At 37.9% G+C, this 22,713-nt stretch overlaps 1 protein-coding gene across 1 annotated transcript in view; it reads right to left on the bottom strand.

Moving 5' to 3' along the window:
• LOC136881108 (WW domain-binding protein 4) overlaps positions 1 to 22,713 on the bottom strand; it is a 146,378-nt gene that overhangs the window by 5,635 nt on the left and 118,030 nt on the right. Inside the window, exons 3-4 of the mRNA XM_067153745.2 lie at positions 21,901 to 22,035; positions 13,362 to 13,653 (exon numbers count right to left, since the gene is read on the bottom strand). Coding sequence (XP_067009846.2) covers positions 13,362 to 13,653; positions 21,901 to 22,035 — 427 coding nt within the window. The remainder of the gene's footprint in view (positions 1 to 13,361; positions 13,654 to 21,900; positions 22,036 to 22,713) is intronic.

Genomic DNA, 22,713 nt, shown 5'->3' with positions numbered 1-22,713 from the left:
TGGTCAACATTGTGTGCGTCACAAGTTTGAAGTTTTTGTTTCAAAATATCGGTGGAATACATTTTCTCATGTTGGTGTCCTGACGCTGTAAACTTGCTTCAAGGATTGACAACAATTCAAACAATTTCCCACTCATACAAAAGTAATTAAGGAACATTTTTAGATCATTGGTACGTTCATCTAGAAGAACGATGAGTTCCTCGTTCTAGGCGATATGAATTCAATGGATGGACCCAATGAACCTTAGTACTGTTCTTTCACCTCAACCTTCTTTTTGGAAGAATAAAAATCCCAAGGATAACGTGCGCGTCCATGGACCAGATTCAAACCGAGACGCAAATATGAGGTGGAGACGAGAAGTTGCCGGCAAGTTGACGGAAGTGGACAGCAAGTGTCTGAGAAGTGGAGTGGAGTGACGTGGCGTGGCGTGGAAAGCAAGTGGACCGTGTGAAAGGGCCCTTACACCTTTTAAGACATTTGCCAACCATATTCAGCTAAGAGTTCTGTGTCATGGTAGGCTCCTTTATACACTTCTCAAATGGAATGTGCATTTTTTTAACAACATGGAAAAATCTATATATTGTGTAAAATTGTTCTGTCTGTACATTTCAAATTTTTAGTCAATACTTTGTTTTTATCTTGGATGAGGTGTATAATTTAGTATTAAAAATGTTTTTAATGTTTTTCATGTAAAATAGGACTTGCTGTTAAAAAACTGTGGTTTAAAATGGCAAATGCTCTGTAGAATCACTTATCAATTTCATATGAATTTCTTGTACATAAGCTACACCAAATCATAGACTTTTTCAATCATATACAAAATAATTTTAGACGCACCAAATAATACTGTATTTTTTCAAAAAAGACAAGTTATTTGTATAGTACAATGGGTCAATGTTATCTAGCTATTTTTAATGTTTTTCATGTAGAATAGGACTTGCTGTTAAAAGTATGCCAAGCATACATTCTATACTGATTCTATAGCATATTTTTACTTTTTTGAATGTTCCTTGCTGTTAAACTTTCAATGGCTGATGATGGCATAGTGGATTGCCGAAACCGGTCCCAAAGATGTATTTTACAATAAGTTAAATAAATATGTGATGTTCTAAACAGACCATTATGATAATGTATTGAATAGGTGGAACCTTTAGCTTTACCAAGCATTGTAAAATTGTGAGGTGTATAAAGATAAGTACACTTTTGTTTCATTTTTTCTGATTGCTAGCCTGTGGCGTGAAAGATGGTATTTAGTAGAAAGGGAAAAAGCAGTTCCTAAGTGTTTTTGCAAATATTTCCACAACGGTTAATTTTTCAAAAAATGGTAGGAAAAAATATTTTGAACACCTTTCGTTCAATTTATATTCTGTAGGACAAGCCAAAAGTATCCGGATACTTACTTAAAACTGTCTTTGTAAGTGTTCCTCAGATATACTGCCCAGTGGTGTACATTGATGTGGGGTAGTCTTACTCTCCCACCCACCCTTGGCCTTTCATTACAGCTCAAACTCCGCAGGGGAGACTGTCTACCTGTCTCGGGGGACAGCACTATAGCAAGTGTAGTTAATGATGTGGGTCGTTGGGATCTGGAATGAGGTTGCCATTCTAATACATTTCACAGGCGTTTGGCAGGACTGAGTTCGGCTTGACAATTTCTAGAACCATATTTTCCACAAACCACTCATGAAAAGACTCTGCTTTATGGCAAGATTATTATCTTACTCTACTGAAACAAGCAATGATCATCTCCGAACTGGTATTCTATCATAGACAACATCCAGCTGATATAAATGTTGATTCCCATAGGGAACTTGAAATATTTGTCCCAAATGAGTAAATTTATAATACCAATATAAATGGTCCGTTATTGGACATTATAAATTTTCCAGCTAACTCATTCATAGTGCATGGGCACTGCTGGTGGCTCCAAATAGCCTACGCAGTGGCCTCCACGGATTGCACTAGCCATGCGTCTTGGTGGGTGTGCTATTTACCAACTGATGAGCCCGACTTAGCACACTGGGGCGAAATGCTGGCAACCAGGAATGAGTTAGCTGGAAAATTTATAATGTCCAATAACGGACCATTTATATAATATATTGGTACATCCAGCTGGTCGAGATCTCTTTATATTCTTCTACCGTTGATGTACTGTACTCTGTAGCATTACAAGGAGACCAACTGCCTTTCATGAAAAACACCCACATCCCACCACCACAAAGTAGACCATGATTTATCCCTCCAAATCACACGTCTCTAGCCCATGGACCAGAGGCAGAGTTCTTAACACCACCAAATGTCACACTAAGTGTTCACTAGCAAAATGTGCAGTTAAAAAGCATGTGTCTCAGCCTGGATCCCTAATCCTCGTGTTTTTCAGTATACAGCCATGGTGTTAGCTGCACAGTTAGCTGAACTGCAGAACCGATAACCTCATGTCCCCCAATGCTTGAGGTGGTGCAGTTCTTCTCAGGCACATTCCCAAAGGAGATGAACAGCATGTATCTTTTTAACCACATACCAGTCCTCCTGTCATTCTTAAATCTATGATGGTACCCAGAATCAAACCCAAACCTCCGAGGACGGCAGCTAACAACACTAACTGTTACAGTATGGAGGGGAACTTCACTGGTGATGGTATCACACAATGTCATGCAATTTTCCTGTCCCACCTTCTTCAATGCTCGATAGTCCCAGGCAATCAATACACGTAACCCACCCGCTGTGATTTTGTTGTGGTTGTGTCTTCTCATTTCTAGTTCACAATCACATCACTGGCAGTCAACTCGGGCAACTTGACAGAAATGGCCTTAACTGCTTACTGATGAGGCAAACCACTCTCTGTCCATCCAGTATATATCTTGTAACACTGAACAACATCAAACCCTTGGTTACCTTCAATAGCAGCAGCGATCGTAGTGACATTTAGGCTCTGGTTTACAAGTACAGAGGGGAGTCTGGATACGTTTGAAAAGTGAAAATAATGATGTGACTATACCGTTTCTGGTTTTCTCTTCAGATATTGTACTCTCTACAGGAACATGTTCCAAATCCTAACGGTAATAACTGTTACAATCCAGACTACTACAGCCATAATAATACCACTGGTTATCAGCCACATTCCAATCAGATATTCTGAGGTGAGCCTACAATATTCTAAGCAACTAAAACTACTCAACAATAACTGAAAATTTTGTTAACCCGAATTTACTGTCTCCTTAGCTGCTACTCTTCTCTGTTAGATGGCATTACAGCTGATATGCCCTTATATCGCTGAGCCGGAAGAAAACTAAATGTGGTAGACTTGAATCTCCTAAGCCTGGTCATCAGTAACATTACAAAGACTGTTTTTTACCTGACAAGTGCTCATTCTCTTCGACTGCCACTCATCTCCACTAAATGGCATTACCACTGTAATTGTATAAAACAAATAACCTGCCAACAACGGGCTCAACAGGTAGTCTGTCATACACAAATTATATCACTTTTCAACAAAATGACCCCAGTGGCCTCAGCAATGATCCCTACAAGATCCCAGAAATAGACTTTGAGGATTTGTTAACAACAGTAAAATAGAATCGTTGATATCCTCCCCACTCCTTAAATCTCACCAAAAATGTACTAACAGTTTGTTCCCTCTAATTTACCCATTCCAAACTGCTGAGAAAAATACAATTCCAACGAGTTTTTTGACAGATTGATAAAATTATCAAAAGTGTTCAGAAAGAAATGAGTCATATGTGTTACATTCCCTTCATATTGAGAAAAATGGCACTAAAGATGATTGTTGACCGCGGGACATGCCTATGCGAGGGAATGTAACATAGACTTTCGTTCCGTAAACCAACAGCTAGGAAGTGCACACGCTCGCACATTCACAAATAATGGACGCATGTAGAGGAGAATAGTGTTATTTTAAAGTTTTAGCCTAATTATAATGATTTGGTTTCAAAACTGAATAATATTGGAATGGTATTATTGTACTGTGCGATTTTCTAACATATACACCACTAGGCTCATCTTTAGTAAATTTTATCCACATAGCCTCCGTGATTTTTAGTTCCTTATTCTTCATGATACCCCTGGTCAATGGTTCAAAACTTTTGAAGTAATTTCTGTCCATCTCTACTATTTCATAGTACCTTGAAATAAAAGATTCCCCTATCACGTACTTCAATTCAGAAGGAACGTGGACTGTAGAAACCTTTTCCTGTTTTTCAGTTAATACGAAGTCTCTATCGCATGGTAGGATTCTGAGTCCCCAACACAGAAATTTTTGATGAACTTCATCAAAAAATCCTGAGGTAACAAATTTCCTGAATAGTACAAGATGTAGCCAGTTATTTTTTTGTCCTACGCATCGATTGGACCACACAATAAGTTTTCTGCTCTGCAAACTGCTTGGTTGAAAGTTGTCAGTGATGTGTTTTAGTAAACATGATGCTATTTCTGTCGATCCCCTCTTCCCAATTGTTTCATTCCAGAGATAGAAAGTTACTTTATTTCATCCCATATCATGTATAGCAAAATTGTAGGAAGACAGCTGGCATTGGTAGTACATGGATGAATGGGTGAGCGTAGGGCAGAACAGAGCTTGTTGCAGATCGACACAAAGCACAGTTACATTTTCATTCCTTTCAGCAAATTTACCATTGTTCTGCATGGCTTTATATGCTTGATCGACTTTGTAATGGTGCAGCACACTATCAGTCTGTATTTTCTTCCGCTCTTCTTCTGTTCGAGCAGCTTGAAGTTTGTTAAACAATAAGTCACAGTATTGGAGAACCTATTTTCAGATTCGTTTCATAAAAGGTTGACTGATAGTACGTAAGGCTTACTTCAGCCTCAGGGTGCTTTAATTTAAAGGCTCTGTACATTTTAGCTAAGGTTAAATCAGGTGACAGGTACTCTTTTTCAGTTTTGTGTCGAGAATAATGGCTGGGCTGCCTAGGGAGCTGTTTATATGTTCTGTAACTTTGCTTTTGATTTCATCTTTAATAAAGTGAGGATGATTGAAATGCTTGCCCCTCTGATCTTTAGGAACACTGACACCGTCTTTCATATTTCTCTGCAGAGTTTGGATACGTTCGTGCGAAATTGAAAATGTGTGCATAAGGGTAGTTTTACAAACTTGCAGAGACCCTAATCTGTAACAAAATGTAGCTTTTTTCCGAGAAATTGAATCTGTTAGTCCTTTCCTTCATCTGTTAGGTTACTCTAAGTCAACACATTCATTAAATAAAGAGTCTGTTCATCATAAGATAATTTATAAAACTCCAGGAAATAGGACAGTTTTAATTCGCAACTCAATTCTTTACACCCAGAATTTCTACATTTACAATCGAAATTATCTGTTGGTTTCTTACATTCTTCTACATGCTTACCTCTGTTACTCATGTAAGCTTTCCCACTGTTCCTTCATTGTTTACGTTTCACATCTTTCCACTGGGGTCACTTTTCCTTTTCCTGAATCTGTTTTTCATCAACTTGTGTACACTGCTTGGGGAAAACAGTACATTACGATCACTACTATCGTCTGATTGCATGACTATGGCGTCGATGATAAACTAAATAAACTCAGTAATCTAAGACTGAACAATCTCCGGACTAGAATGTGTTTATTACATTGCATTCAATTTGTGACATTGTTGAGTGCTCGCACGGGAAACAATGTAACATAGACTTTTGTTCCATTATTTTTCAAGTGGATTTCTCGTCACCATTTTGGGGATACTATAGCCATCTGTTGAGATATGCTCAAACTACCTGCAAATACAGATCCAGGACACACCATAGATGTTTGTTCCCTGAATATCTCAAATTCCACAAAAATGTAACATAGATGTTTGTTCGCGCATACGACTCAAATACTCCAGTTACCAACACATTTTCCAGACTGTACACAGGAAAGAAGTATAAATTGCAGGGCTGAGTGGCTCAGAAGGTTGAGGCGCTGGCCTTCTGACACCAACTTGGCAGGTTCGATCCTGGCTCAGTCCGGTGGTATTTGAAGGTGCTCAAATACGAAGGTCGATCAAATATAAATGGGATTTGTGTTCCTGAACATCAACAGTTGATAGGACTAGCCCCGCGCTTCTGCTATGCTTAGGCGAGACAGTTAGGAGTGGGGATAATGTGCTGTTAGATATTTCCCGCTGTTTCCTCAGTAACATTCAACAACAAGTGCACCCTTCCACTGTGCAATGCAGTATTATAAAATTTCTTGCTCGTGAAGGAGTTACAACGGCGGAAATTTGCAGAGACTGACTGCACAGTTTGGTGATCAAGCATTGTCAAAGACGCGTGTGTTTGCCTGGCATAAAAAGTTCAAGGAAAGACGAGAACATGTGCAAAATCAGCAACACGATCGCCTCCTTGGACCAGCATTACAGATGAAAACATTCGTGTGGTTAAAGACATTATTGACGATGAGCAACAGTATCAGAAATTGCAGAACAAGTCGGAATAAGTTATGGCAGCTGTCAAGCATTCATCACAAATGACCTACAGTTCCGTAAAGTGTGTTCCAGATTGGTCCCTCGTCTTTTGACCGAAAATCTGAAGTTGAGACGTTTGGAGGTCTGTCAGAGGCTTACAGCAAGGTTTGTGGAAGAAGGTGGTGCACTTTTGTGTCGGATTGTCACCTGCGATGAAATATGGGTCCACCACTAAACTCCTGAATCCAAACAAGCCAGTAAGGAGTGGCAGAGGAAAGGGGAGGCAGCACCAGTGAAAGCCAAGACTCGACTGTCAGCTGGCAATGTTCTTGCAATCGTTTTATCGATTGGCGAGGTATTTTGCTGATTGATTTTTTGCATGAGCAACACACAATCAATGCTGCTTACTAAGGTAAGCTGTTGAACAAGGCGAGGATTGCATATCGCCGCAAAAGACGAAACCATCCGATTCAACAGGTCATCCTCCTCCACGACAATGCACGGCCCCATACTGCAGCTCTAGCTGTCTCCAAGCTACAGGAAATGCACTGGAGTACACTTGATCATCCTCTTTACAGGTCGGACTTGTTGCCCTGCGATTTCCATTGGTTCGGACCGCTTAAAGAAGCTCTAGGAGGGCAATGATTTGAAGATGACAAGAGTGTGGAAGACTTTGTACACAACTGGCTGGTGACACGACCCTATTCTTTTTACGATGAGGGCATCAAACAGCTGCCTATATGCTGGGACAAGTGCATTTCCAAAGCAGGAAACTATGTGCAAAAATAAATTATAATTGCCTTGTGTTTTTCAATAAATGAATTTTAAAAATAAAATCTCGTTTATATTTTATCCCCCCCTCGTACGTCAACCTCGTGTCGGTAGATTTACTGGCATGTAAAAGAACTCCTGCGGGACTAAATTCCAGCACCTCAGCATCTCCGAAAATCGTAGAAGTAGTTAGTGGGATGTAAATCCAATAACATTATTATTATTGATGTTGTTGTTATTAACCCCTCAACGCCGACCTCTATACGTGGTATAGACCCTCTTTTCTTCCGTAGCCGCCGACCTCTATACGTGGTATAGACCCTTACATGGTTTCGCATTTACGGCTATAGCGCGAAGAGTTTTGGATATGAAAATTGTTTTGTTTCCAAGAAGACATTTTCGGGTTTATCAGTGTTGTAAATAAGAATTGAAAATCGTTAAAGTGTAGTTGTTTTTGCAAGGATAAGTATTTGTCAATTATGTCTGAGCACCAATCCCTGCTTTTTTAATAGTCCGTTTGCTTCATTCTTTCCCACAGAATAAAATAAAGAAATGATGATCTGAGAAGTTTGTCTTATCGTGTGATGTTCTTTGCTCTAATTTTGTATTAAGAGTGCGGTTTATTTATTATATTTGTCTTTATTTCTCAGCCTGTAGTCTTTTCGTAACTCTCCACGAGTGCTCTGTGTAGGCATCAGTTAGTGCTGCTTTCTGTCATACGACACGAGAAGCAGTTGTGCATGGTATATATATCTCGTTTGAAAGACGATGTATCGACCTTTTAATCTGAAATATGTATCGAGTTGGTTTGATTCGTCATAAATGTTATTCCCCTCATTCAGTTTCATCCTGCCGCTTTCAGTCCCGCTGCAGCTTCATCAGCTTGTGTGACGCACCACGCTCAATGGCTAGCTCCTGCTGAGAGTAACGTGCTTGAAATGTTGTATAATTCAAATGAAAGTTTAGTCGGAAGTAGTAGTGGCAGTATTAGCAGTAGTGATAATGAAATAGATGATGTGGCTGTGGCCGATGCAGTGGTAAATGATGAGGAGGAACCAGTACTTGGAAATTTCGTGTAAGGGACTATAGATACGCATACAGGTCGAAGGGAAGTTTTCAACAGTGAATTATGATTATATTTAGACAAGTCACAGGGACAAACATTGAGCAGTTATGTATCTTATCGGGTTCAGCTGATAGAAGGTTTGTTTATAAAATACGCTTCTCGGGCGGGAAACGAAATATTCAAGGCCGGCGTGCATCAGAATACAGTTCCAAGGTTGCAGGAAATACGTTTTATCAGGAAATTAGCACCCAAGAATGAGAAATCCAAACCTCAGAGACGTTGTATCGCGTGTTCAAAACACGGTGAAAAGAAGACATCGGTGTACTGCTGCCAGGAGTGTGCCTTGGGTCTCTGTCTTGAAGAGTGCTTCGAACTCTATCACACGGAAATAAATTACTAAGGAAATGTGAAACAATTATGTAATTATCTTCATGTACATAGTTCTACCATAAGGAATTCCAAATTTCGTGAATATCGGGCTACTCTTATACTAGTAGTAACGCTTTAAGTGAATCAATGTATTTCAGTCGCGCATAGTTGAAATCTCATCCGGCCGCGAGGTAGGAAGCTCTTTAAAAGGCTGCGACGCTGAGGGGTTAAGAAGTATTGCTTGTCACCACTGCTGTTAAACTGTGCCTTGGAATATATAATGAGGGAATGGTACAAGATTAACCCAAAGAACATCCGAATTGGAAGACCTAAAGACAACATAAGTTTAAATTGCCTAGGATTTGCCAATGACCTTACTCTCTTGTCAAACAATATTCAGGAAACCAGACAACAAGTTATATCACTACAGGAAATAGCACAGAAAATTGGTCTTCGAATATCTTTTGAAAAGACAGTAATCATGTTTACTGACCCACCACTCATAAACAAAATTGCCATAGGAAACCAAGAAATCAAAATTGTAGATACATTTAAATATCTGGGAGAAATCATAACATATAACCTCAATGAAAAGCCAGCATGGCATAACAGAATAAATAAATTGATCAGAGCGCAATATGTCACCAAGAATACCTACAACAAAAGAGGCCTGTCAATAGCAACAAAATAAAAACACTACAAAACAGTCACTCAACCAGAAATAACATACGCAAGTGAAACCATCTTCAAAACAACTAACACTGCACAAACAGACAAAATACTCAAGATAGAGAGAAGAACCATTAGAACGTGCATCAACAAATCATACCAAAAAGATGGGCACTGGAAAGTAGCTTCTAATGAAACAGTCTATAAGGAAATAGAACCAGTAATGAGCACAATCAGGAAGAAACGCATTTCATTTTTTGGACATCTAATCAGGACACCAGAGAACAGGATCATCAGGAGAATAATAGAAAAATTATGAATAGTAAATGCAACATTAAGCGGATTACAGAAATCAAGGAAGATATGGATGAACTACACATTACAGTGGAGGACCTAAGAAACAAAACCAAGAAAATCAGAAAACTCACAGACAAGCAAACCAGACTGCAAAGCAGAATCAACAAACAGACAATAGGAAGGGTGATTCCCAATGAAAAAAGAAGGATAAGATCAGAGAGAATGAAGAAGTACTGGGCTGACAGGAAACTGAAAAATTCTTCATATAAAGTTGGCTAGAGTGGTCCAATGAAGGCCATAAAATGTAAATAATAATTAAGAAGTATAAATTCCTTGGACACACTAAAGCCAAATGGGATGTCTACCTACAGCACACAAATGCTTGTAACACACTCATTAGGACTATTAATGATTACATACAGGCCGATAAATGTAAGTAAAGCTCTGGAACGCTGGCACTGTCAGCGCTAACTCGCTAACTCTGCCTGCATGACAGAGAGCGCTGACTTCAGTATCAGAAACTACGTCAATCACAGATAAAACTATCGCGAATTCAATAACACAGCAGCTACAGTACTAGCTGTGAACAGCAATTATTTAGACATTCAATACTCCTAGGTTTCTTCCTTACTGACATCACTTCAGTTTTCGAATCGGTAATTTTCATATCACGCTCATTGCACCTATTTTCAAGTTTCAAGATATTCGACTGCAGGCTTTCAGCACACTCTGCCATTAAGATCAAGTTGTCAGTATAGGCCAGACTGCTTACTACATTTTCACCTAACTGAATTCCTCCATGCCACTTTATACCTTTCAGAAGATGATCAAAGTAAACTATGAACAACAAAGGTGAAAAATTGCAACCTTGTCTAATCCCTGTAAGCAACTTGAACCACGAACTCATTCTACTATCAATTCTCTCTGAAGTCCAATTGTCAACATGCTGTTAATTGCTTTTAATAATTTATCCTTAATCACATAGTCTCCCAGTATGGCTAACATCTCTTACCTTGGTACTCTGTTATGTGTCTTCTCTTGATGTAAAAAACATAACTGTATTCTTCTCATAGCATTTTTTAATTACCTGGTGCATACTGAAAATCTGATCCTGACAACCCCTTTGTGGTCTGAAATCACACTGGTTTTCATCCATCTTTCATTCATTGATTATACCCTCCTTTCCCAAATGCCAATGAACACCTTGCCTTATACACTGATAAATAAAATACCTCAGTAGTTATTGCAGTCCTTCTTGTTTCCTTGCTTATAGATACGTGCATTACTGCTTTCGTCCAATTAGAAGGTACCTTACTAACATTCCATGCTAATCTAATCTTATTACTCTATAAACTCTCAGAGGGAAATTGTTAAGTAGTGTAAATTTCCTCAAATGGGGCTGGGAGTAGAGCTGTATAAAGAACACACACCTACCAACAAGTGGGTAAAGCACCATCGAGGTTTTACATGTAGCGAATGGTACAAAGCATTACAAGTTGTCCATTTCATGACCGTATCGATGTTTAATCAAGAAGTAAGTATAAATAACCACCTAATCGATTAGGTGGTTATTTATACTTACTTCTTGGTACAAAGCAATCACAATGACAATGTTTCATAAGAAGTATCCCTGGTAGATCTCAAGACAGCAACCTCTGTTGCAAATGTTGCAGAGAGAATGAAACACAGCCCGTGAGCATGCATTCAAGAAATGGTGGGTCAAACCCCATTGTCAGTAGTCCTGAAGACGGTTGTCAATGGTTTCCCCATTTTCACACCAGGCAAATGCTAGGGCTGTACCTTAATTAAGGCCACGGCTGCTTCCTTCCCAGTCCAAACCCAGTCTTATCCCATCGTTACCGTAAGACATGCCTGAGTTGGTGCAACGTAAAAACAATAGCAAAATAGTAATAAAATAAGCATGGAAATGAGTAAGACACCTTGTGGTTGGAAAAAATTGCACCAATATATAAGCACGGTAATACGATTTCAACACCTATTAACGTATTTCTTTGATTGGTAATACCAGGCAAGATGTTTCCCAGCATTTTAGAGAACAGAGTGTGATCGGTGATGAAGAGAAAGTTTGTTGAATACCAGAACAGTTTCAGAGTATAAAGGGACTGTCAGGATCAGATTTTCAGTATGCATCAAGTAACTGAAAAATGTTACAAGAGGAACAGACAGTTATAATAACGTCTTTTGGCGAGGTGTATGCAGAGCTCACAAGGACAATAAGCTAGCAATGCTGAAGGTTTAAGAGAACAAGGGTAGGTTATTACAGGCTGCCAGTGTCAGAACTGATGGTAGAATAAATTCCAATTTTTTATTAATTTATCATCATGCACTGATTTTGTAGCTACATTTTTATGGGACATAATACGGACATTATATAGAATAATTATATATATGCACGAAGGACCTGTATTCATGCTTTTTTTGTATCAATATTGATGTATGCTTCAGCAACCTGGACCTTGACAGAGAGAAACGAGAGTGGGATTTAAGGAGCATACAAGGAAAGGCCAGACATGACAATACAACACAAAGAGAATGAAAAAGAGCAGGTGTTCATAAATTGCAAAAGAGAACTGACAGAGCAAAGCTAGCATGGTTTGGCACCTGATGTGAATGTAAAACAAGAGGATTAGGAAAACTATTACTGGAAAAAGAGCGAGAGGAAAACCTAGAATGAGATGGAGGGACACTGTAGTGGAGAGCACCAAAGCTAGAAGAGTTCACAGCAGCACAGTAATCGAAGAAGAGTAGTGGAAAGACGGAATGAAGTGGCACAGCTTTCCCACTGTGCCTGGAATTGAGAATGGTTGAAGAAGAAGCTTGTAAGCCAGCAGACTACTATTTACTATCAGATGAAGATTCTGTTACGGGTGATTTAAACAGCGAAGAACAGTCAGCGCCCCTTATGCAGTTTCACAATTTGACCCACTAAGCATTACAAGTAGCCTAGTCACCTTAAGCATTTGATATTAAAGTAAACTTGTGTCCTCATCCCAAGGTGGTGCAGCTCTTTTCGAGCACACCCGCAAAGGAGGGAAGCTGCATGTACCATTTTAACCACATACCAGTCCTCATATCGTTCTTAAATTTCTGATGGTACCAGAAACCGAACCCGGGCCCCCGAGGATGGTAGCTAATAGTGCTAACCGTTACGGTATGGAGGCGGACAAAACTCGTGTCCTCGTCCTGAGTTGATGCAGCTCTTTTCAGGCACACCCTAAATGGAGGTGAACTGCGTGTACCATTTTAACCACATGCCAGTCCTTCTGCCATTCTTGCATTTTAGGCAGTACCAGGAAGCAAACCCGGACACCCAAGGATGGCAGCTAATAGTACTAACAGTTACGCTACGGCGGCAGACAACTCGTGTCCTCATCCCGAGGTGGTGGAGCTCTTTTCAGGCACACCCTCCATTGGAGGTGAGCTGCATGTACCATTTCAACCACATACCAGCACTCCTACCATTCTTAAATTTCTGTCAGTACCGAGAATAGAACCTAGGCTCCTGAGGACGGCAGCCGACAACGCTAACCATTATGCTACAGAGGCGGGTATTTGGTATTAATAATGCCTTCTAGAAGATTAACAATAGTAACTTCTGTACACTTGCTGATATTTTTATTATCCACTGTATATACTGCATGTATGCTCCCATTATCAATGAACAAAGGTACTCTACCTACATGAAGTCTGAAAATTGTTTCCAATATAGTCAGAAAGCAAAAAGAACTCACCTCCAGTTTCAATATGCCAGTAGTAAGTGTAACCCTCATCTGACACAGCTTCATACCACATTTTTACTTTTGACTCAGGTTCAGGCTGGGGTGGTTCTTTGTGTTGTTTTTCTTCTTCCTCCTGTTCTTCTTTACAGCCTGATTTGTCATCACCATCCTCCTCCTCTTCCAAAGAAATGCTCTTTTCATCTTCTGTAGCTTGTTTCTCCTTTTCTGCTAACTGCTCTTTTATTATGCGCGAGGTTAAGTCAGCATTTGCTTCCACATCTTTCATGTAGGCCTTCAGGGCTGCCTGAAACATGTGAAGATCACCCTTTACGCCAATGTTTAAAACAGATACATTCAAAAGTATAAGAAACCAGATTAAAATCAGCAACTGACTGTTCATTCTCATATAGAGATAATTTGTTCCAAATAACTTAATCTGACACAAACTAAAACTGTTGCTGCAGATGCTTTTCCATTCTAATGTGAGCAAATTAGTAAATATGATCCTATTACGGTTTTATAATTTTATATATATATATTGTATATTGTAATGGACAGTCAACCTGTTCACCTTCTTCTGTGTAGGGCATTTGAAAGTCAAAATCTATTAAAACATTCCAATATACAAGGGATGGTCATTCCACATGAGGCAACACTGATCACAAAAATACGGTAAAATTAATAGTTATGGCCCATGGGTCACTGACAATTGATGGCTATAACTAAAGCAACAGAAAAACATTATTTAAGGCTTTATACTATACGGAGCAAGGCTTCTGCCCCTTATTTCTCCCGACATTAGGCCACACTTTCAATGCCTTGAGCACTATAAAGAGTTTGATACTGTACCAAGGCACTGTGAATGTACTTTGCAGAGCGAAATAATTTCTAGTGATAGGCAACAACAGGCCGCTGTATCACACACAGTAAGTCCATTCTAAAAATATATATGCATCAGGCAGTTACTGTATTGATCTGTCGAAGGTCAAGGTGAACAGGTCGTCCCAAGTGATCTGGTTGAGTAAGATACGAGGGTTTTTTTTTTTCAATCAATCACTACTGATCTGCATTTAGGGCAGTCACCTAGATGGCAGATTCCCTATCTGTTGTTTTCCTAAACTTTTCTTAAATGATAGCAAAGAAATTGGAAAATTATTGAACATTTCCCTTGGTAAGTTATTCCAATACTCAACTCCCCTTCCTATAAATGAATATTTGCTCCAATTTGTCCTTTTGAATTCCAACTTTATCTTCATATTGTGATCTTTCCTACTTTTTAAGACACCACTCAAATTTATTTGTCAACTGATGTCCTCCCACGCCATCTCTCCACTGACAGCTCGGAACATACCACTTAATCGAGCAGCTCGTCTCCTTTCTCCCCAAGCCTTCCCAGCCCAAACTTTGCAACATTTTTGTAACGCTACTCTTTTGTCGGAAATCACCCAGAACAAATCTAGCTGCTTTTCTTTGGATTTTTTCCAGTTCTTGAATCAAGTAGTTCTGGTGAGGGTCACATACACTGGAACCATACTCTAGTTGGGGTCTTACCAGAGACTTATATGCCCTCTCCTTTACATCCTTACTACAACCCCTAAATACCCTCATAACCATGTGCAGAGATCTGTTTACATCCTTACTACAACCCCTAAATACCCTCATAACCATGTGCAGAGATCTGTACCCTTTATTGACAATCATATTTATGTGATTACACCAATGAAGGTCTTTTCTTATATTAACAACTAGGTACTTACAATGATCCCAAAAAGGAACTTTCACCCCATCAACACAGTAATTAAAACTGAGAGGACTTTTCCTATTTTTGAAACTCACAACCTGACTTTTAACCCCGTTTATCATCATACCATTGCCCACCATCCATCTCACAACACTATCGAGGTCACCCTGCAGCTGCTCACAATCTTGTAACTTATTTATTACTCTGTACAAAATAACATCATCTGCAAACAGCCTTATCTCTGATTCCACTTCTTTACACATATCATTAATATATATAAGAAAACATAAAGGTCCAATAATACTGCCTTGAGGAATTCCCCTCTTAATTATTACAGGGTCAGATAAAGCTTCACTTACTCTAAATCTCTGAGTTCTATTTTCTAGAAATATAGCCACCCATTCAGTCACTCTTTTTTCTAGTCCAATAGCACTCATTTTTGCCAGTAATCGTCCATGATCTACCCTATCAAATGCCTTAGATAGGTCAATCGCAATACAGTCCATTTGGCCTCCTGAATCCAGGATATCTGCTATATCTTGCTGAAATCCTACAAGCTGAGCTTCAGTGGAATAACCTTTCCTAAACCCAAACTGCCTTCTGTCAAACCAGTTATTAATTTCGCAAACATGTCTAATATAATCAGAAATAATGCTTTCCCAAAGCTTACATGCAATGCATGTCAAACTGACTGGCCTGTAATTTTCAGCTTTATGTCTATCACCCTTTCCTTTATACACAGGGGCTGCTATAGCAACTCTCCATTCATTTGGTATAGCTCCTTCAACCAAACAATAATCAAATAAGTATTTCAGATATGGTACTATATCCCAACCCATTGTCTTTAGTATATCCCCAGAAATCTTATCAATTCCAGCCGCTTTTCTAGTTTTCAACTATTGTATCTTATTGTAAATGTCATTGTTATCATAGGTAAATTTTAATACTTCTTTAGTATTACTCACATCCCCTATCTGGACATTATCCTTGTAACCAACAATCTTTACATACTGCTGACTGAATACAACTGCCTTTTGAAGATCCTCGCATACACACTCCCCTTGTACATTAATGATTCCTGGAATGTCCTTCTTTGAACCTGTTTCTGCCTTAAAGTACCTATACATACCCTTCCATTTTTTACTAAAATTTGTATGACCACCAATTATGCTTGCCATTATGTTATCCTTATTTGACTTCCTTGCTAGATTCAATTTCCTAGTAAGTTCCTTCAATTTCTCCTTACTTCCATAACCATTTCTAACTCTATTTCGTTCCAACCTGCACTTTCTTCTTAGTCTCTTTACTTCTCTGTTATAATATAGTGGATCTTTACCACTCCTTACCACCTTTAAAGGTACAAACCTATTTTCACATTCCTCAACAATTGCTTTAAACCCATCCCAGAGTCTGTTTACATTTTTATTTACCATTTTCCAGTGATCATAGTTACTTTTTAAAAACTCCCTCATGCCTGTTTTATCAGCCATATGGTACTGCCTAATAGTCCTAATTTTAATACCTTCCTTTCTTTCACATTTATTTTCAAGTACGACAAAAACAGCTTCGTGATCACTAATACCATTGATTACTTCGGTTTCTCTATAGAGCTCATCTGGTTTTATCAGCACCACATCCAAAATATTCTTTCCTCTAGTTGGTTCCATCACTTTCTGAATCAAGTGCCCTTCCCATATTAACTTATTTGCCATTTGTTGTTCATGCTTCCTGTCGTTCGCATTACCTTCCATTCCAAAACTTGTCTTATCCACCATATCCAATTGTCAAGTGAAGAGGTCCACCTATTCAACATTATTTTTTAAGAATACATGGTTAGGCTCCTATAGGAGACATCTTCAGTTCCTTGAAAAACTTTGCTTAAAACCATAAAGGTGTCAAGCACCTTAAGAACAATTAAAATAATTACTGTTGAAGATATAGTTTTTAAAATGATTAAATTCTTTAGTCATGTAACTGTTGGAGTTAATAGTATCTATGTGAACCATGCACTCTTAAAAACAAAACCATCTTTGTAGATATAATCTAAAGTAAAATGAAATTCAAAAGTGGTTAAAATATCCAATGGACACGATGTTCGTTTCACATAAATAGTATTAACTCCAACAATTGCAAGACTACAGAATTTAATCATTTTAAAAACTATATCTGCAAATAATGATTTAAAGTGTTCTTAACCTGATTGTTATCTTTATGATTTTAAGCTAAGTTTTTCAAAGAACTGAAGATGTTCCCTATAGGAGACGAAACATGCATTCTATAAAATAATGCATAATTAAATGTATGATATAAAAAGTGTTGAAAGGTGGACTTTTTCACTTGACAACTGGATATTTTGAAAACACAGATATTGGAAAAAGACAAAATTCATCAACTGTAGTTATCCACCATAAGTGATATTTCAGGGAAAGCCAAAAATGTGTAGTTTTTTCATATAAGTCTCACTTATTTAATTGTATTACCATGCATTTAAGTGTAAGATCAGAGGGTGTCTTACTGAGAAATTATAAATATAATTATTAGAATGTCAATAAATTAAATTTATATTTTGGATATGATGAGTTTAGAACCATCGAGTGAGAAAATATTTTACCTAGCACAACTTATTTTAAAAAAAGATAAAAAATTGTGAATATAATGTTACAACGAAACACACTAGTACAATAATATCGTGACACTTTTCTCCTATCAGTACAATGATATTCACTGATAAATTAAACACTCCAGTGGATTTATCACATTACATATTATTGGTTGACACTCAGCACTTCGAGAAATCTCTTCCTGTACAGACTACACAGCACTCACAGTAGAGTCAAATTCAACAAGAAAACATCACATTGCTGATTTTAATCATGTTAATAATGCATTACACACTCGAGATGCAATCTTCCAGCATAATAATGCACCTTGACAGTATGCTGACCTATCATCACCTCACTGAGTCACTGCCAGCACGTCTAGCTGCAGTCAGGGGTGTGAAGGGCGGTTACTCTATTTTTCGACAGATGGCAGCTTTTACTCATATAACAACAAAAGATGCTTAAAATGTGAAAGGGGCATTATGAACTTCATTTCCTGACAAGAGTCAACATACCATAAAGTGGGGGAATTTCGGATGCAGCAGTTATTTCAGACAGCAAGTGTACTCTTCAGTCTCAGGTTGGTAATGCCATATTCCTACAGCTCTTTTTTCCCAAGCTTTCCGAACATTAGCACACAGTTTTTTTTATGTGTATTGTAGCCTCAGCACATCAGTGTTTTGTGTGGTGATTGTTACACGTGATTGTATCAGACACTGAACACTTATGCTGCTACAGTAGTGTAGAAATAACTAGCAAGAAATATTCCCTTGTAAAGCAGTCTTTGAAGCATCGGAATGTTGTATCACTTTAGCTCTCATAGCAGCTGAAAGGTACATAAATTATTTTCAAAGAACTGAATACACTAGGGTAATATCAGACAATGAAATGAAAATATAGAAGACAACTTGATGTTGCTCCCAGGTTTTATTTATTATACAATCTTCCTGCAACAGCTGCAGGTTGCCCAAGGACAAAGAGTACCTTAAAAACAATGGATATAGATACAGTAGATAATGAGATCATATGAGGTTAAGTGTTCTTGAAGATCATGATGGACTTCTTGAGTGTGGTAATGGCGATGTTATAGTTGAAATCTCTATTCACACAAACAAAGCCTTTCACAGCTGCTACGACGCAGTTACTAAAGTTGTTATATATAAATTCATAGCCTGCTTCTTTTCACAGATTTCTTTTCCTCAAAATCACAGCCTGCTTCTTGTTTGGGAACATCTCAGTGAATGAAGTAGCAGTTGAGGTTGAACAGGTGAGAAAAGCATGGTGATAATCGATAATGTGATTATCGATACATTTACCAGTCAAATTTCAAACACTGCATCTCGTATTATCAGCTACTATCAAAAGTCAAATCCGATTTGACCGCAGAAAGCGAAACCAAGCGCAGATATTCGAAATCCATACAATAACGTTGTTCATCCCTACAACCATAAAACACACTCAAAATCCATACATTTTACGGAAAAAACGGAATAGTTGGCAGCTATGCAATAGTGTCAATGTGTCGGTTGCTTCCTCTGTTGGAGAGACCGTGTAGTTCTTCATAAGACATTATAACCTTGTCCTCTCTAAGCGTTAGCTATCATTGATCTGGCTACATTATGGCACGAGGTGCATAGTAATTCACCCTGCGGACAGGTGAAAGGGTTTTGAACACTCTGTGGCAACGCTGACAGAGGCTACTGGCCTGGGATCTGCCAGGTACAGTACCCACAGCAGACACACTGGTATTCATTTTTATTGCATCACACCATTCACTGCAAGACAATCCTTATGAACACGAATCCATGTATTCCCTGGAGTATACTGTTTAAATAGGACTACACCTTTGCCTTTATGCTCTTTCCTGTTCCACGTGTCCAAAGCTCTTCTTCTCAATTCGAGTTGAACTTTCTTTGTATCTACAAAACCGTGCCTTTTGTCTCGAATAGATTCTGTTTCTGCTACATTCAATACGGCGAGGCTCGTGCTGATTTCTTGACATAAGTTTCTCGTTGAGCGTATAAAGACGTTAATGGAAGATTTCAAAATTTTGCATGCATTGATATGTTGCAGATATACTTCGCATGATGCACAAAATAAACCCAGACCTTTAAATTTCATTTCAACATATAAAGTAAATAAAATCAATCCTGGATCAATCAGAAGGCCATCAGTATAGAGCAAAGAGGAGGAATGCAGGTTTATCCACCCTTTCTTGACCACACCAAGAGAGTAAATGTACGTTTTTGTCTTCCCACAAATTCCAAATGATGACACAGTTGGAAAAGATTGAATTGTTAGTAGTACCAATTCCTTCAGACAAGGAAGGGAAGATGGACTTAAAGTCCTCTTACAAAGTTACCTTCGTTGCTCATGTAATTTTACGTGAAATCTAGAAATGGTTTAAATCATTATATTTTGCTTAGTCTTTTTATATTACAACCCTCAAATGTATCATATAATTGTGTTATATTGTGCATTTCGGGCTGTCAAATACAACAAATAATCAATTTCCCAGTTCAAATATCATACTTGAATCTGAAATAATCCCAAGATCAGCGAAATCAAGACACTATGGAGACAGCAATAAGTATCTGAAATAACCCCATCATTACAAGTAATGAACTACATTCCGGTTCCATATTGACTTTGAATAAGATAAAATTCTAAAAGAATTTAATTGTGTGCAGTCCACCTGTTCAATACAAGTTCACCATTTGATAAATGGTCTGTCCAGAGGTCATCATCAGCTAAAATAACACAAAGATGGAAGACATATACAAAAGGAGTGATACATAAAAAAACTTAAGATAAAATACAATCAACAATTGCAATAGCAATCTATGTTTAAAATGTTCATAGCTTCAATCTGGATTAATGTAGTTGTACCGGGACCAGGCGAGTTGGCCGTGCGGTTAGGTTTGCGCAGCTGTGAGCTTGCATCCGGGATATAGTGGGTTCAAACCCCACTGTCGGCAACCCTGAAGATGGTTTTCCATAGTTTCCCATTTTTACACCAGGCAAATGCTGGGGCTGTACCTTAATTAATGCCACGGCTGCTTCTTTCCCACTCCTACGCCTTTCCTGTTCTATCGTCGCCATAAGACTTGTCTGTGTTGGTGCGACAAAGCAAATAGCCTTTAAAAAAAAAAATTGTAAAAAGTACGGGTCCAACCGTATTTATCTCAATTATTGGTTGGCTGGAGGAATACTTTAAGATTGTGAATACAGTCAAATGTTATTTATATGTCATGCTTCTGGAAACAGAATGAAGTTGAAGAAAGTGGAGGGTACACGGTTCAACCAGTACCTGCACTGCTTTCCACTACACTACAGTACTTCTAAGTACACTGTGTTTGTTATTGATTATTGATGGGTGGTTCAGACCTTGGTATATTTTATAGCTTTTGTGACTAAGGGAATTTCATATATAAACTATCCTCTTGCACCATCCTCTAACAATTGTACTTTTTTTTTCACTCCGTTTCCAGAAGCATGACAAACAGATAGTATTTGACTGTCTTCACAATTTTAAAGTATTCCTACAACCAACCAATAGTTGTGATAAATACGGTTGGACCCACGCCTGTTACAACTAGATTCATCCAAGATTGAAGCTATGAACATTTTAAACATAGATTGCTATTGCATTTGTTGATTGTATTTTATCTTAAGTTTTTTATGTGCCACTGTTTTTGTATATGTCTTTCATCTTTGTGTTATTTTAGTTGAAGATAATCTCTAGGCTATGTCGAAACATGTCCTATGTAGCTTTTTAGACAGACCATTTATTAAATGGTAAACTTGTATTGAACAGGTGGACTTTATACAATTAAATTCTTTTTAGAATTTTATCTTACATAACCCCATTGTGGGGTTAGATAGGACACTTTAAACTAATCATTACTGGGATTTCAAAATATTGTTTAAAGTTCTGATCTATGTTATTATCACTCCTAAAACATATCTTAAACATAATATATTCTCAAAATCATGCATATCAAAAAATCTATTCAACTATGGCCATTTATATTAATAATCTGTCTGATATTACCCCATTTAACGGTACTTACCATATACAGTAGTGAGGACATTAATGCAACTCAAAATTGCTGTAGAAGAGACAAGGCACCGAAAGAACTTCCATTTGTTTAACTATGGACATTACAACTATAACAAAAGAAATACAAAGATATTTGTTAGGGTTTACCTCCTCCATCTTCTTCATCTCTTCGTCCACACTAAGCATCTCTTTGTGCTGTTTAGCACTCTTCTTGCTGATATCCTTGAGGCGTAGAGTGACATTCTCCTTGTGGCGTTTTCCTTTCTCGTGAAATTCAACACTCTACAACAGAGAACATGACATATCCTTAGAAATTTCAGTTAAATAGCATAAGAGAAAATATTTTAGACGAATAACTGTCTTGTATAAATGCAGGTTTTATAATGGAGTATGCCTCTCAAGTTAATAGGCTGTAGGAAGAAAAGCAGACCAACTCAATGAAATGCTGTGTATACCATTAACCTTCTAAATGACAAAAAAATTGGTTGACAATTAAGATACTTTTTAGAGAGTAATATTAAATTTCCTCAAAAGACAAAATCTATACCTAACATAATCACAAATAGTTCAAAATTATTTTAATTATAATAGAATATTGAGAAATAGTAAAATATTAATAAAATATGAATCTTAGAAAAATTTATTGCAATGAAAATTCTTGCTTTTCTGATTAAAATCTCCTCTTTGTCCAAGTTCATACATAAAATATTAAAATTCAAAGATACTGCAAGAAATCAACTCATTTTATTTTGTACTAGGAACTAAGTTAAGTTGGTACCAGGAACTAATTACGTCACATCAGTTGGTACCAGTCGCCAAGAACTTACTTATATCCCCAATGACAAATTAACATTAAACAGTGGTTCCTGTGCTATGAAAAGTTTTACCCTGTAGACTCTTAAGATAACATGTTCACACAACCACTACAGCAAATAACTGCACAAATATTCCCTGACAACC

The sequence above is a fragment of the Anabrus simplex genome, chromosome 9 (genome assembly GCF_040414725.1).
Source record: "Anabrus simplex isolate iqAnaSimp1 chromosome 9, ASM4041472v1, whole genome shotgun sequence".
Taxonomy (NCBI): domain Eukaryota; kingdom Metazoa; phylum Arthropoda; class Insecta; order Orthoptera; family Tettigoniidae; genus Anabrus; species Anabrus simplex.
The sequence above is the reverse complement of the archived record's forward strand: the minus strand, read 5'-3'. Positions and strand labels throughout refer to the sequence as shown.